The sequence below is a fragment of the Phoxinus phoxinus genome (genome assembly GCF_949152265.1).
Source record: "Phoxinus phoxinus genome assembly, chromosome: 3".
NCBI lineage: Eukaryota > Metazoa > Chordata > Actinopteri > Cypriniformes > Leuciscidae > Phoxinus > Phoxinus phoxinus.
In genome coordinates, this window is record NC_136878.1 from 3,561,693 (window position 1) to 3,574,483 (window position 12,791).

Genomic DNA, 12,791 nt, shown 5'->3' on the forward strand with positions numbered 1-12,791 from the left:
CATTGGGGTGAGTAAATTATCAGGAAACTTTCATTTTGAGGTGAACTAATCCTTTAACTGACATTGATGAATTGACATTGATGAATTGACATTAATTCACACTTGTTCAAATAAATTTTTAAACCGGAGGCTTTAGAGAAGGTGTGAATTATTTGTAATATTTTGGGGACCTCTGTTAGCTGCTTCATGAAAATGGTAGTATCATCTGCAAACTGGCTGATGATTACTGGCTGGCCAAGTACCTCTAATGGGGCCATGTTTGAGTTCTTGATAAAGATAGAAAGCATTTCTGTGGTAATAATAAAAAGAAATGTGGAAATAGGGCAAACCTGTTTTATGCCTCGATTGATTGGAAATCTTTGTGATGTACCTCCTGATAAAGAAAACAAACTATTAGAATTTTCATAAAGGGATTTTATAATATTTCAAAATGTATCTCCAAAACCAAACAATTTTAAACAATCGAAAAAAATGTGTGTTCAATTGAATCAAATGCCTTTGTTGTAAAGTATTTTCTTGATCGAAGCAGAGACCAGTGAGACTTTTGGATCACGTTCAAATTAGAAGTTCTTTTATATAGAGCAGCACTCACCAAACCTTGGTTGAGAGGTTTCAAGATTCAGTCTGGAACTCAGTCAGTTGAGATCTTTGTTGAGATTCAGTCTGGAAAAGTTCATTCTTTGTTGCTTTTCTAGACAGTTTTCAGTTTATAATTATTAACCATGTACAATGAAACAAAGAACAATAGTGTCATGCTATTCTGATGTATATTTTTATGATTTAAAGTGGAACGCAAAAGCCTGTAGGCTATGTATTTGTGTAATACTTCTGCCCCTGTTGTGTAATATTCAGTTCCCGTGAGAAACTGTTCAAGTGAATATTTCCAGTATTGTGGATGTGCCCTAGAGACAACGATCAAAACGAACGCAAGTGAAAACATTAGTGCACGCTCCTCAAATAATCCAGTTTGATGGGATATTTTGAAAAGGCAACACAGTTTCAAAGTTAAGAATGAACTGCAACAGTTCACATTTTTAAAATCTAATATGTAAAATGTAATATTCCGTTTTGTAATATGATAAATCGTCTGAGCTGTTTTGGCTGATTGATTACAGGCATTCAGATAAATAAGGACTCAAACAATGAGTGAATAACCAGTTTTACTCTTTGAAGTCTTTAGCTTTATTTCATTTGTGAGGATTTAAATTGATTTTGAATAGTTTGATTAGTTGTCATTGTCATATAATGTGCACATGTAAATTTATAGCTTTAAGGGCATTCTGTTATGTACGCAGAAAGGGGTGTTGCCCTAGGAGACTGGGGCGGTTGCGCGGGGACTAGTGTGTGAGCTCTTGCCTGTATGCTAACTGCTGCACGAGTGTAACAATACAAAGTATTCATTGAACCCTGAGATTTGTGTGGACATTTTAATTATTTACATGGTGTCAGAAGCGTTTGACGGACACATCGCTTCTCTGAAAATATGGCCACGTTTCATCCACCGGAAAGTTTCGCTTTTGATCGTCCAAATGAATGGGCTGACTGGAAGCAACGTTTCCTGCGATTTCGGCTGGCCACTAAACTGAGCAAAGAGGACGGCGAAGTGTAGGTCAGTTCGCTGATTTATGCCATGGGGCCTGAGGCTGAGAACATTTTCAAGTCTTTCACATTTTAGACGGAGGGGGATGAGAAGAAGATTGACGTTGTGTTGGGAAAATACGACGCATACTTCTATCCTAAACGCAACGTGATTCACGAGCGCGCCTGTTTTCACCAGCGATCGCAGCGACCTGGTGAGAAAGCTGAAATGTTTATCAGAGCCCTTTATGAGTTATCATAAAGAAATGTTATAGTAAATCAGTCAGAGAAGTGACAGAGACTGTTTCACAAACGCCATACTTCCTGGGTGCAGTCACAAATGAAAACAGAAGTGATGAACGATGGACAATACAGTTTACAATTGGAGCAACACCGGTCAAATTTAAGATTGACACGAGTGCAGATGTAAACATTATGGGAGCCGAGGCGTTCAACAAACTAGTTCCCGACAAGAAATTGGAGACATCTAATATCACACTGTGCAGTCCAGGTGGTCAGTTGGACTGTTTAGGAAAGTTCCAAGTCAGCACAGAATATAAAGGAAAGCCATACTCTTTTCCAGTATACGTCATCAGTGGCCGAAACGTGAACAATCTGCTAGGCAGAGCCACCGCAATGACCATGGGGCTTGTGAAACGTGTCGAGGAAGTCCACACAGCATTCGGTGAGCACGGAACACTCAAAACCGAACCTGTTAAAATCCGGTTAAGAGATAATGCTGAGCCATACACAGTGCACACTGCTCGGCGTGTCCCGTTGCCTCTACTTCAAAAAGTAAAAGAGGAATTAAAACGCATGGAGGAAAATGAGGTTGACAGTCAGATTGAGACTGTGACTGAGCCCACTGACTGGTGTGCGCCTATGGTGCCAGTTCCAAGGAAAAATGGTAAGGTGCGCATCTGTGTTGATTTGAAGAGGTTAAACTAGGCTGTAAGGAGAGAGAGGTATGTCCTTCCAACTGCTGAGGAAATTACTGCTAAACTTGGCGCAACCATGTTCACATCACTGGATGCCGCCTCCGGGTTTTGGCAGATACCTCTACACCCTGAAAGCACCAAGTTAACCACCTTCATAACACCCTTTGGGAGATATGCATTTAAAAGACTCCCATTCTGAATCACGAGTGCTCCGGAAATCTTCCAACGCAAAATGACAGAGACCCTCAATGGCCTGATAGGCGTGGCTATCTTCATGGATGATGTCCTCGTGTATGGAGATACTCCAGAGCAGCACGACCAACGTCTCAGCCAAGGTGGTAAGGATCGAGTCAGCCGGCCTGAAGTTAAACAAAGAAAAGTGTAAGTTTAGGCAGGACCAGCTTCACTTCTTGGGTCATGTCATTGACAAATCAGGTGTAAGACCCGACCCTGAAAAAGTCAAGGCAATCCGCGAGCTCCCACCACCACAGAACGTGCAAGACCTAAAGCGTATTTTGGGCATGTTCAATTACTTGGGGAAATACATTCCAAATTTGTCTACAGTGTGTAACCCACTTTATGACCTGTAAAAGTCCAAGTCAGTATGGACATGGGACCACTCCCAACAGGAGGCATTCCAGCGAATTAAAGACATCCTGTCCACTTCTCCAGTCCTGAAGTTCTACGATGTGAACAGGCCTACCGCTGTCTCAGCAGACACCAGCAGTTATGGCATAGGCGGAGTACTGTTGCAGCTACATGAAGGGGACTGGAAACCTGTGGCATACTGCTCACGTCGCCTGTCTGATGCCGAGACCAGATATGCACAGATTGAGAAGGAGTGTTTGGCGAGCGTCTGGGCCTGTGAGAATTTTGAAAAGTACCTGTGTGGCCTTGAGAGCTTCAAATTGGTCACCGACCACAAACCTGTGGTGCCACTCATGAATCAGAAAGACCTGGACAATGTGCCAATACGGTGCCAAAGACTACTCATGAGACTTATGAGATTTAAACCGATGGCTGAATATGCACCAGGGAAGACCTTAACAGTGGCCGACACACTCTCACGGAGTCCACTACAGTGCCTGGAAATGGAGACTGACACTCACTCAGACGTAGCGTGCTATATAGCAGCCGTTGTAGATGCCCTGCCTGCAACCCCACGTAAGCTTGAGGCCATAAAGACAGCTACAGCAGTCGACTGTAACCTTCAACTGGTGTTGCAGTTCATAAAGTCAGGGTGGCCAGAGTACATAGGCAAGGTCCCAGCAGCAATCAGAGAGTATTTTCCCATTGAAGCTGAATTATCTGAGTGCAATGGGATCGTCATCAGAGGTAGCCGTATGGTGATCCCAGATGTGCTGAGAACAGACATCCTGGACCGAATATATGACGGACACCAAGGTTTGACAAAGTGTAGAGAGCGTGCCCATGCGTCCGTTTGGTGGCCCAGCATATCATCAGCAATCCAGCAAAAAGTCCAGTCCTGTCAGGTATCCCGTGAGATGAAACCCAGCCAGCGGAAATAACCTCTCATCTCTACCACCCTTCCTGACCGGCCTTGGAAGAGACTTGCTATGGACCTGTGTGATCATAACAAACACACTTACCTTGTCGTGTCTGACTATTTTTCCTGGTTCCTGGAAATACTTCACCTGCCGACAACCACTGCCTCGCAGGTAATCTTGAAGCTGAAGACAGTGTTTGCAAGATTTGGCTGTCCAGGCGAGGTCGTGTCTGACAATGGGCCTCAATTGTCATGTCAGGAATTTAAAGACTTTGCAAGAGAGTTTGACTTTATACACATCACCTCTAGTCCACACAACCCTCAAGGGAACGGACATGCAGAGAGAGGGGTTCAGACCGCTAAAATAATCTTGATGCAGAAAGACCCTCTGCTTGCCCTTATGTGCTTTCGGTCAACGCCTTGCACCACTACAGGCGTGAGCTCGGCAAAGCTACTCATGGGCCGGAAGATAAAGACAACCCTTCCAACTCTGGAGGTAACCTATAAGAAATTATGGCCTGTTCCCAACAACTTCCACTCCAATATATATATATATATATATCAAAATGTTCCTTCACTTAAAAGAGTTTAATTATCATATAGAGACAATTACATTCAATCTCAGTAATATGTAAATATCACAGAGGGCAACCAACCAGCATTTTGATTACAGGGACTTCAAATAGCTTGTCATCTTAAACATTTGACCGTTCTGTTTCAACAGAAGATTAAAGATAGGATCACTTCAGATAGATTGTATGACCTAAACCTTTTGCTGTTCTGATTTCATTTACATTAAGAGTTGACCATTTGGGTAGATTATATCCTGAACAAATGGTAATCAATTGTAGAATGGGAATGGGTGTCTCAACTTTATTAACATACAGACCGCAGCTGTTACAATAAGAGCAACTTACATTAACAGGATAAAAGGTTTGAGATTTGGATGTTCTGGGTTCATTCTGACGCCGGTGAACCCAAGGTGTTTTGTGTACCTTGCCACTGCTATGCTGTAATAAACTTCATTTTTGAGATCTTCTACGTCTACATAATTTTTTCTTACAAACCCTTTTTTTTGCGTTGCGTTGAGTGTTTTCCGGGGCTGGCCGAGAAGATATATGTTCTGCTGCCTTGAGTTCAGTGAAGGTTAACAAAGTTACGGACGTCTCCTATTATTCAAGTATTGATTCTTACAGTCCAGAAAAAAAGTATTTTTGTGTGTTGTAAATATTATTTATTCTGAAGCAATATTCTCATCAGTGTTTAGTCAGCTTGACATATTTACATCTGCATATGATATTTTAACCTTTACAAAGGGCATTTTCCTAGCCTGGCTAACGTCCGACCTCGTCTCATGAGACGTGGTCTGGGAACCACGTTCATTTTCTCGTATTTCAGGCGTAGTGTACGAATGCCCAGAGCCGTTAATTGGGCGCTACGAATGTCTATCAAATGCACCTGTACGTAGCTCATAGACAATCGTTTCAATTATGACGTATAGAGCGACAGAAATTCTACGAGGAAGAAGACGATGGGTCATAGATTCATGTGTACACGATGGTGTTCAGCACCTATTGCCGTTTGTGCAAGACAAACATGAGGGTAGAAGGTAAATCTGCAGTGCACGTGTTGATATAAACAAACTGCTTCGGTGTGTCGCATAGACGTCGTCATCGTCTTGCTGCTCCCTCCCCGTTCTGTGATTGGTCCCCTCACTGAGGCGAAAATATGGTCCATGGAATCCAGGCTGCCTAGCATATAAATATAACATATATATAATATAATACAATCGCACTGCGCGCAAGGCAGGAAACCCAGGCTAGTTATACATTTCAATTTTATAGGCATATCATAAAACGTGCTTTTCATGTAGATTTACAAGTTACTAATAAGGCATTTATTTATTTATATAGCGCTATTAACTATCCAGGCTGCCTAGCAGATGAATAAAATCGATGCGCAAGGCAGCATGGAGAGACCCAGACTAGCATTTTCCCCTAATTGTTTTAAATATATGCTTCATCTTTCATTTTAAACTCTTAAATTTGATCAATAAATATAATTAGAATAATAAGACACTATGGCTGTTACCAATCAAATTAAACATTTTTTTGAATATACAAATAAGAAATGTTGGAAAGAATGATACTTTTTAACACGAAACTTAACCACCAGTAGGTGGCGGCAGGTGACCGTGTTAATGAGTGAATCATTGAGTTGTTCATTCAAACGATTCATTCAAACTGCTGATTCGTTCAGGAATGAACACGGTCACGGCAATGGTTCTGCTGTGATCTTTGTTTGTAACTATTTTCGTTGCTGAAACATTTTTTTGTAGAAAATAGAAAACATTCAACATTGTGTCTAAAATGTATGTGACATTAACTAAAAATCACATTTTCAACCGTGATGGTATTCAGCACTCCTGGCCGTGTGATGTTGCTTAACTAATATATTTTAAAAATATAAAAACTCGACATATTTTTTTTTTTACGCAGTATGTTAACGGAGTTCAGTCCCTGGCTGCGTTCCAGTACACTTTTAGACACGCACTTGCCTTCCCTAAGCACTTCCCCTCGGGGGGAATCCCTGCCGGCATTTTAAAAAGTGCGTTCCACTTCGTGGAGTGGACGAGGGAAGTTTATATTGACAGACCCTCGTTCCCTCGATTTTGAAGCGAGTCTGCTTCATATGTAGGCCTAGGCTGTGTTCCAGTCCAAAGGCCCTGTCCCAAATGGCACACTTCATATGCACTTTCGGTCTTGTAAACTTACCATGAATGCCGCATGTCTGTTAAGTTCGTGAGACCGTAGGGTGTCCCATGTGTCATTTTAGCTCTCAGAAGGGTGCTCGCGATCGCCCCCTCCGCGGTCGAATTGCGCCCTCGATGCGCACTTTTGCCGAGCCAGCACTGATGCGCACTCCACAGACTTCTTCCCCACAGTCAAAGCGACGTTACGTCACGAAAGTGCGGACTCAGAGGAAGACCGTGAGTGCTTAGGGTGCCATTTGGGACAGGGCCCAAAATTGTCATGCCCTTCACTCGCTAACTTCCCTCTGTCTCGTTCACTCGGATATACGCCATACGTTGCAGGAGTGCCCACTACAGGTGGAAACTGCAATGGGCTAAATTGAGAATTGGATCGTCCTAAGCCCTTGAATCAGCTATGGAGTTGATTTATTATTTACATTTTTTATCCCTTTAAGAATTTGTTTAATGCAGCATCCAAATGTATAGGTGTGTTTGGGTTGTTTAAAAAAAATACAAATAGAATTAATATATCATAGAGTTGTTTGTTGTGGTTAGCCTGGCTAACGCCAGACCCAATTCTCGTTGAGACTTGGGTCTGGGAACCACATGTTCATTTTCTCGTATTTGAGGCGTGGTTTACGAATGCGCCGGCGCCGTTTATTGGGTGCTAAGAATGTCTATCAAATGCGCATAGCCAATCGTTTCCATTATACCAGATGACGTATGTAGAGAAATGGTTTAACGCCAAACGCTGCTCTTTTTTCTAAATAAAATTGCGATCTAAACTACTTAGAACAATATCTAAGGCTGCATCAAAAGGTAGCTTCGCGTCTGCTGCCATGTTGACTCCATAGATATAAACAAACTGCTTAGTTGTGTCGAAAAGATGTCGTCATCGTCTTGCTGCTCCCTCCCCGTTCTGTGATTGGTTCCCTAAACGAGGCGAAAATCAGGTCCATGGTTTCCAGACTGCCTTTCAGCGAGAATAAAATCGCGCTGCGCAAAGGCAGTCTGGGGAAACCCAGGCTATGTTGTGGTGGTGATTAGACGAGATCTGTGGTGACATCACACATTCTGATACTTTTTAAAGTACTGTGCACCAATCAGGACACCGCATCAATCAGCCTGCAGGAGCCAATCAGACGACGTTCCTGCAAAGAAAACAAAACACAAACAAACCATATGGTCATAGCACTCATGATATAGTGAGAATATGGTTCTCACACTTAAGGAAGAAAAAAAACACCTACATTTTGCAACTGGTGCTGAAATTCTCATTTTGCTGCAGTTGCTGATATTTAAGTGGTCAAAAAGTAAGAGGAAATTCAAATGCTTGTCATGTAAATCATTGAGATCTTTAACAGTACAGCAGACTACTTAAATAAAATGCATATAAATATCAGTCGTCACTCTAAATCTGCCAATAATATGTCTTAGTAAAATGATATTTAAATGCTTAATTTTACAATCAAAGCTCTGTAGTTTTAAAACACATAATTCAATGCAATACAAAGATTACTGAGAGATGAACAAATAAACTTTCCTTAAAAGCCTGATGATGATATTTGAGACTCACATTTTAACATGATTTTTCTAATAAATATTGAATGGATAATCAAGTAAACCTAAACTGCTACAGTAATTGTTCATCTTGTGGTGTTGAAAGGGCTCTATAAATAAAGTTGAATTGAGTCACACATTCCTTGTAAATTAAAAAGTGACGACTTTTTCACTTGATAATTCTTAGGAAAAATATTTTGATGTCTTGGATTAGTGATAAATCACCCTCTCAAAATGTTGGCATTAAATTATGCAGTTTTTTCTGTAATTTATTTGTTGGTTCAATTGTTTTTTTTTTTTTTCATTTATTTATTTCTATTTCTATTGTATTGTCATACTTGATTTTGTTATCCATTGTTATTCATATTCAAAAATATATTTATACATATTTTTAAAAATATTTTATTTATAAAATATTATAAAATATTTTGAGCAATGTTATTTACTCTAAATATTGTTAGTAAATTAATAAATTGTTTTTATTTATTTTATTTATGTATTTTATTACTTTATTAATGATCTGGTTGAAGATTGGGTAAAATTTTTTCCTAAAGCATAAACTCTCGAATTGTATATATATATATATATATATATATATATATATATATATATATATATTAAACTTCACTGAAGCGCAAATAATTGCATGTTGTGCAATAAATGTCAAAACGCTGTTTTTCTGAAAAGTTACAAAAAACTTTTTTTCTGAATATTACACAACACACCAAAGTAAAACTCCGCCTATTCATTCATTCATTCTGATGTCATGCGGTTTTGGCTGCATAAATAGTGGATCAGAATCAATCTGTGAGACAAACTGTCTGATAATACAGTTGATTTCATCTTTGATCACCATCACAATGAGTGCAGCAGCAAAGTTAATGCCTGGAGGATTCACCACAGTGCAGCCTGTCACTGAAGAGGTGAAGAAGATCTGCCATGAGGTAGGAGACAGAAAATCACTCGTAAATGTTTTTGTTAAAACACAGACTAGTAAAATAATCTATTTCTGTGCTGTGAATGTGTTGGGGAAATTATTTGTTGTTATTTTCAAAAGAACTGTTTTACTTTTCACCCAAAGTCACAAAACGTTTTATGAGTTTTCTGATATCTGAATGATAGATGAAACCCTAAAATAAATAAATAATATGGATTAATATAACATGTGCATTTGTTTATTCAGGTGAAGTCAGAGATGGAGAAGAAGACTTCAATCATTTTTAAAGATTTCATTCCTATACTCTATAAGAGTCAGGTTGTGGCAGGAGCGAACTATCTGGTCAAGGTAAATTAGTGTTCTGTTTTGTTATGGATGATTTGTTTTTATGTTGAAATGTATGGATTTTTGAGTTTGATGTTTTCATCACTGAAACTCTTGGCACAACTTGTATTTCCAATATCAACAAGCCAACTATAGCCTAGCAGTGTGTCCTAAACGGATGCGATGTGTCCAGTAATTTTTCTGTCCTCTCTGAGAGTTAAAATGCATCAAGTCACTGTATAAAGTTTCTCTGCATAAGATAAAACTCTTCTCAACTTTGTTGCGTTTGCTGGACACTCAAATCTCTGCAATGGTCACTGTAGCAGAACCAGCTGGAACTTCTTTTTACGATCATGGAAAATTAATGCGTTTTGGTCGCTTTCAATGGGAAAGATCATTTATAAATCTATGTGGATTCTCTCTCTCTCTCTCTCTCTCTCTCTCTCTCTCTCTCTCTCTCTCTCTCTCTCTCTCTCTCAGGTGGACATTTGTCAAGGGAATGGTGAAGAAGAAGATAAGTGCGTTCATGCACTGATATTTCAAGCTCTCCCCTGTGAGGGAGGGGAACTGACTGTGACTAGAGTCCAGTACCCTAAAACCATCATCGACCCTCTGGTCCCCTTCTGAACACTTCTAACCGCAAGCAGAGAATAGTCTGTCTGATATAATAACAGACACACAATGAGCTGCCATACTGTAGAGAGGAACTATTGAAAACTGTTTTATTCCTCAATATTAAACTCAATATTCAAACCCTCAGTGTCTGTGTCAGTGTGTTTATATGAACAACACCAAATTTACTTCACTTTACTAAAATTGATTAATGCTGAAATAATAAACACAAAAAAATATTTGTTATAAAAATCCTCATTCCAAATCTTTAAAAACAAAAAGTGAAATAAAATAATGTAAAATGAATTTTTTTTTTTTTAAGATTTAATTGGCTGTCTGCATGACTTTTTAAAGGGAAAAAAAATCTATTTTTAACAATCATTTTATTTTATTTTAAGGCTGTTTTAATTGTAAACATTTCTCAGACTGATAAACAGATTATTAGATAAGACATATTAGATTGTATTATATGAACCGAAATCTCAACCTCACTTCATTACAAACCTGTACAGTTTCTCTTCTTCACCCAGTGTTCATGATTTTGAAAATGTAATGAATAAAACCCAACCCACAATCAAACTTACACAAAATTGTTCACAGTTGATCCAACATTGGTGACCCTTGACTTATATTGTATGTACAAAAACATAATTGACAAATTTGATTTATGTTCCACAGAATGAGTCACACAACTTTGAAACAACATGAGTGCGACAGAATTGTTATTTTTGCACAAACTATCCCTTTAAAATTGACCCACAAAAGCATAATGTTACAAATCATGATCTCTCTGTCAACAGTAGCGCGACACTATTAAAAATAAAGGTTCTTCATTGACATCGATGGTGCATGAAGAAACTTTAACATCTATGAACCTTTCTATTCAACAAGAAGTTATTTATAGTGGAAAAATGTTCTTTAGATTTTTTTAAATGTTCTTCACTCTAAAAGAAGGTTATTTTAAGAACTGTTGCTTGAACAAAAATACTTATTCTATCTGGCATTACTGTAAAAAAAAAAAAACTTTTGGAAGATTTATTTTTAAGAGTACAAGATGTTATCATTTGAGAATTTTTTCAGATGCTCCAGAAATCATTCTAATAGCCTACGCTGATTTGCTGATCAAGAAGCATTTATTATTATTATCAATGTTGAAAACAGTGTATTTTTTCCCCAGGATTCTTTGATAAAAAGAAAGTTCAAAAGAACGGCATTTCTCTGAAATAGAAATCGTTGGGGAAAAGTAGCTTTTTACTGGAAAAGGCAACGCTATCTCACGAGCAATTCGTATGATTTGTCTAAACCCCAGTTATGATTATAGATTTAGGGGCGGGGTCAGGTCAGGTGTAGTCTAGGTTATTCTTTCGAATTCATGCGAATTGGGCAACTTGTAAAATATTTACGATTTAGCAAATATCGCACGAATTGGCGTGAAAGCAGCGCTCTTCTTCTCAAGCTGTAAGTGTTTGGAGTCTCACCGTCATAATGATGTGCGGGAAAGACACTCTGAACCTTATAGCACGATTTAATTTCATTGTCATCACTTCATTTTGTAGAAATTGTTGACACGCATTCATTTAAATAAAATGAAAACAAAATTATGTATGTATTATTATACAGTAATAATTATTAGATATTATAATATACAGTACACGTTACATTATATACAACAGATATGATTATTTTGCAGTTTCGTTTTATTTTCAGACCATTATTAGTGTATTCTGGCACCTTTGAGTGTGTGTGTGTGCAGGGCCCTTATGGGCTCACACACACTGCAGTGTAACCTGTGATGACAACTGTGAGTTACTACGTTCTGCAGTCATGTGATAGAGTTCTGATGTTCCTGCAAACAGTTGTGACAATTAAACTTACAGTTTAGAGAATATTAGGACTGTTTCGAAAAATGTGCCAAAGCAATTGAGAAAAACTGTAGTAGTTTGGGGGAAAACAGCATTATTTAATGTTTTAGATTAGGACTAAGAATTTTTATAATTTACCAATAAATAATACCAAAGTGAATAAATACATCTTATGCATATAGGTTTTCTCGTTTTTCCAGAAAAAACAAAACAAAGATGTTTTGACATATGAAGAGCTCTTTTCCAAAACGCGATAAACGCCATTTAAAAAAAAAAAATAGTTTATCATGTCATTTTGCTGTGTACTGAACCTATTCACTGCTCCATCAACGTGTCATGCCAAAATCGCGATATTTCCTGGTTTAAAATGTACTGCAAGATGCACTTTCTTTCCAAAACGCGATAAGCGCCAAACCTATTTTTAGCCTAAACGCGATAGGCCTACATCCTCTCGACCAATCAGAATTCGGGCCGTTCTAAGCAATCAAAATAGGCGGCGATCTGAACAGATGTTTATTTCATTAATTCCTCAAAATGAGTGCTTTAAAGTTTACAAATCGCAGACTGGACAAAGATAATCACAAAAAACAACAACAAAAGAAGATTTTGCGGGAGGCGCATTAATACCAACAGTGGGATGTCAACAAAGCTGCTCCCACAGGTTTCTGTCAGGCCGAGAGGCTGTCACCGGACGATCTATTATCTTGATTTTTGTTTTATT

At 38.6% G+C, this 12,791-nt stretch overlaps 2 protein-coding genes across 2 annotated transcripts in view; one reads left to right on the forward strand and one right to left on the reverse strand.

Moving 5' to 3' along the window:
- The window catches only part of LOC306995541 (cystatin-A5-like), a 214,476-nt gene that overhangs the window by 75,539 nt on the left and 126,146 nt on the right, over nt 1–12,791 (reverse strand). The window lies entirely within an intron of this gene.
- On the forward strand, nt 9,138–10,355 carry LOC306995894 (cystatin-A-like). Its single transcript, XM_079607862.1, has 3 exons — nt 9,138–9,279; nt 9,519–9,620; nt 10,077–10,355. The coding sequence occupies exons 1-3, from the start codon at nt 9,196–9,198 to the stop codon at nt 10,221–10,223; spliced, it is 333 nt and encodes a 110-aa protein (XP_079463988.1). The 5' UTR covers nt 9,138–9,195; the 3' UTR covers nt 10,224–10,355.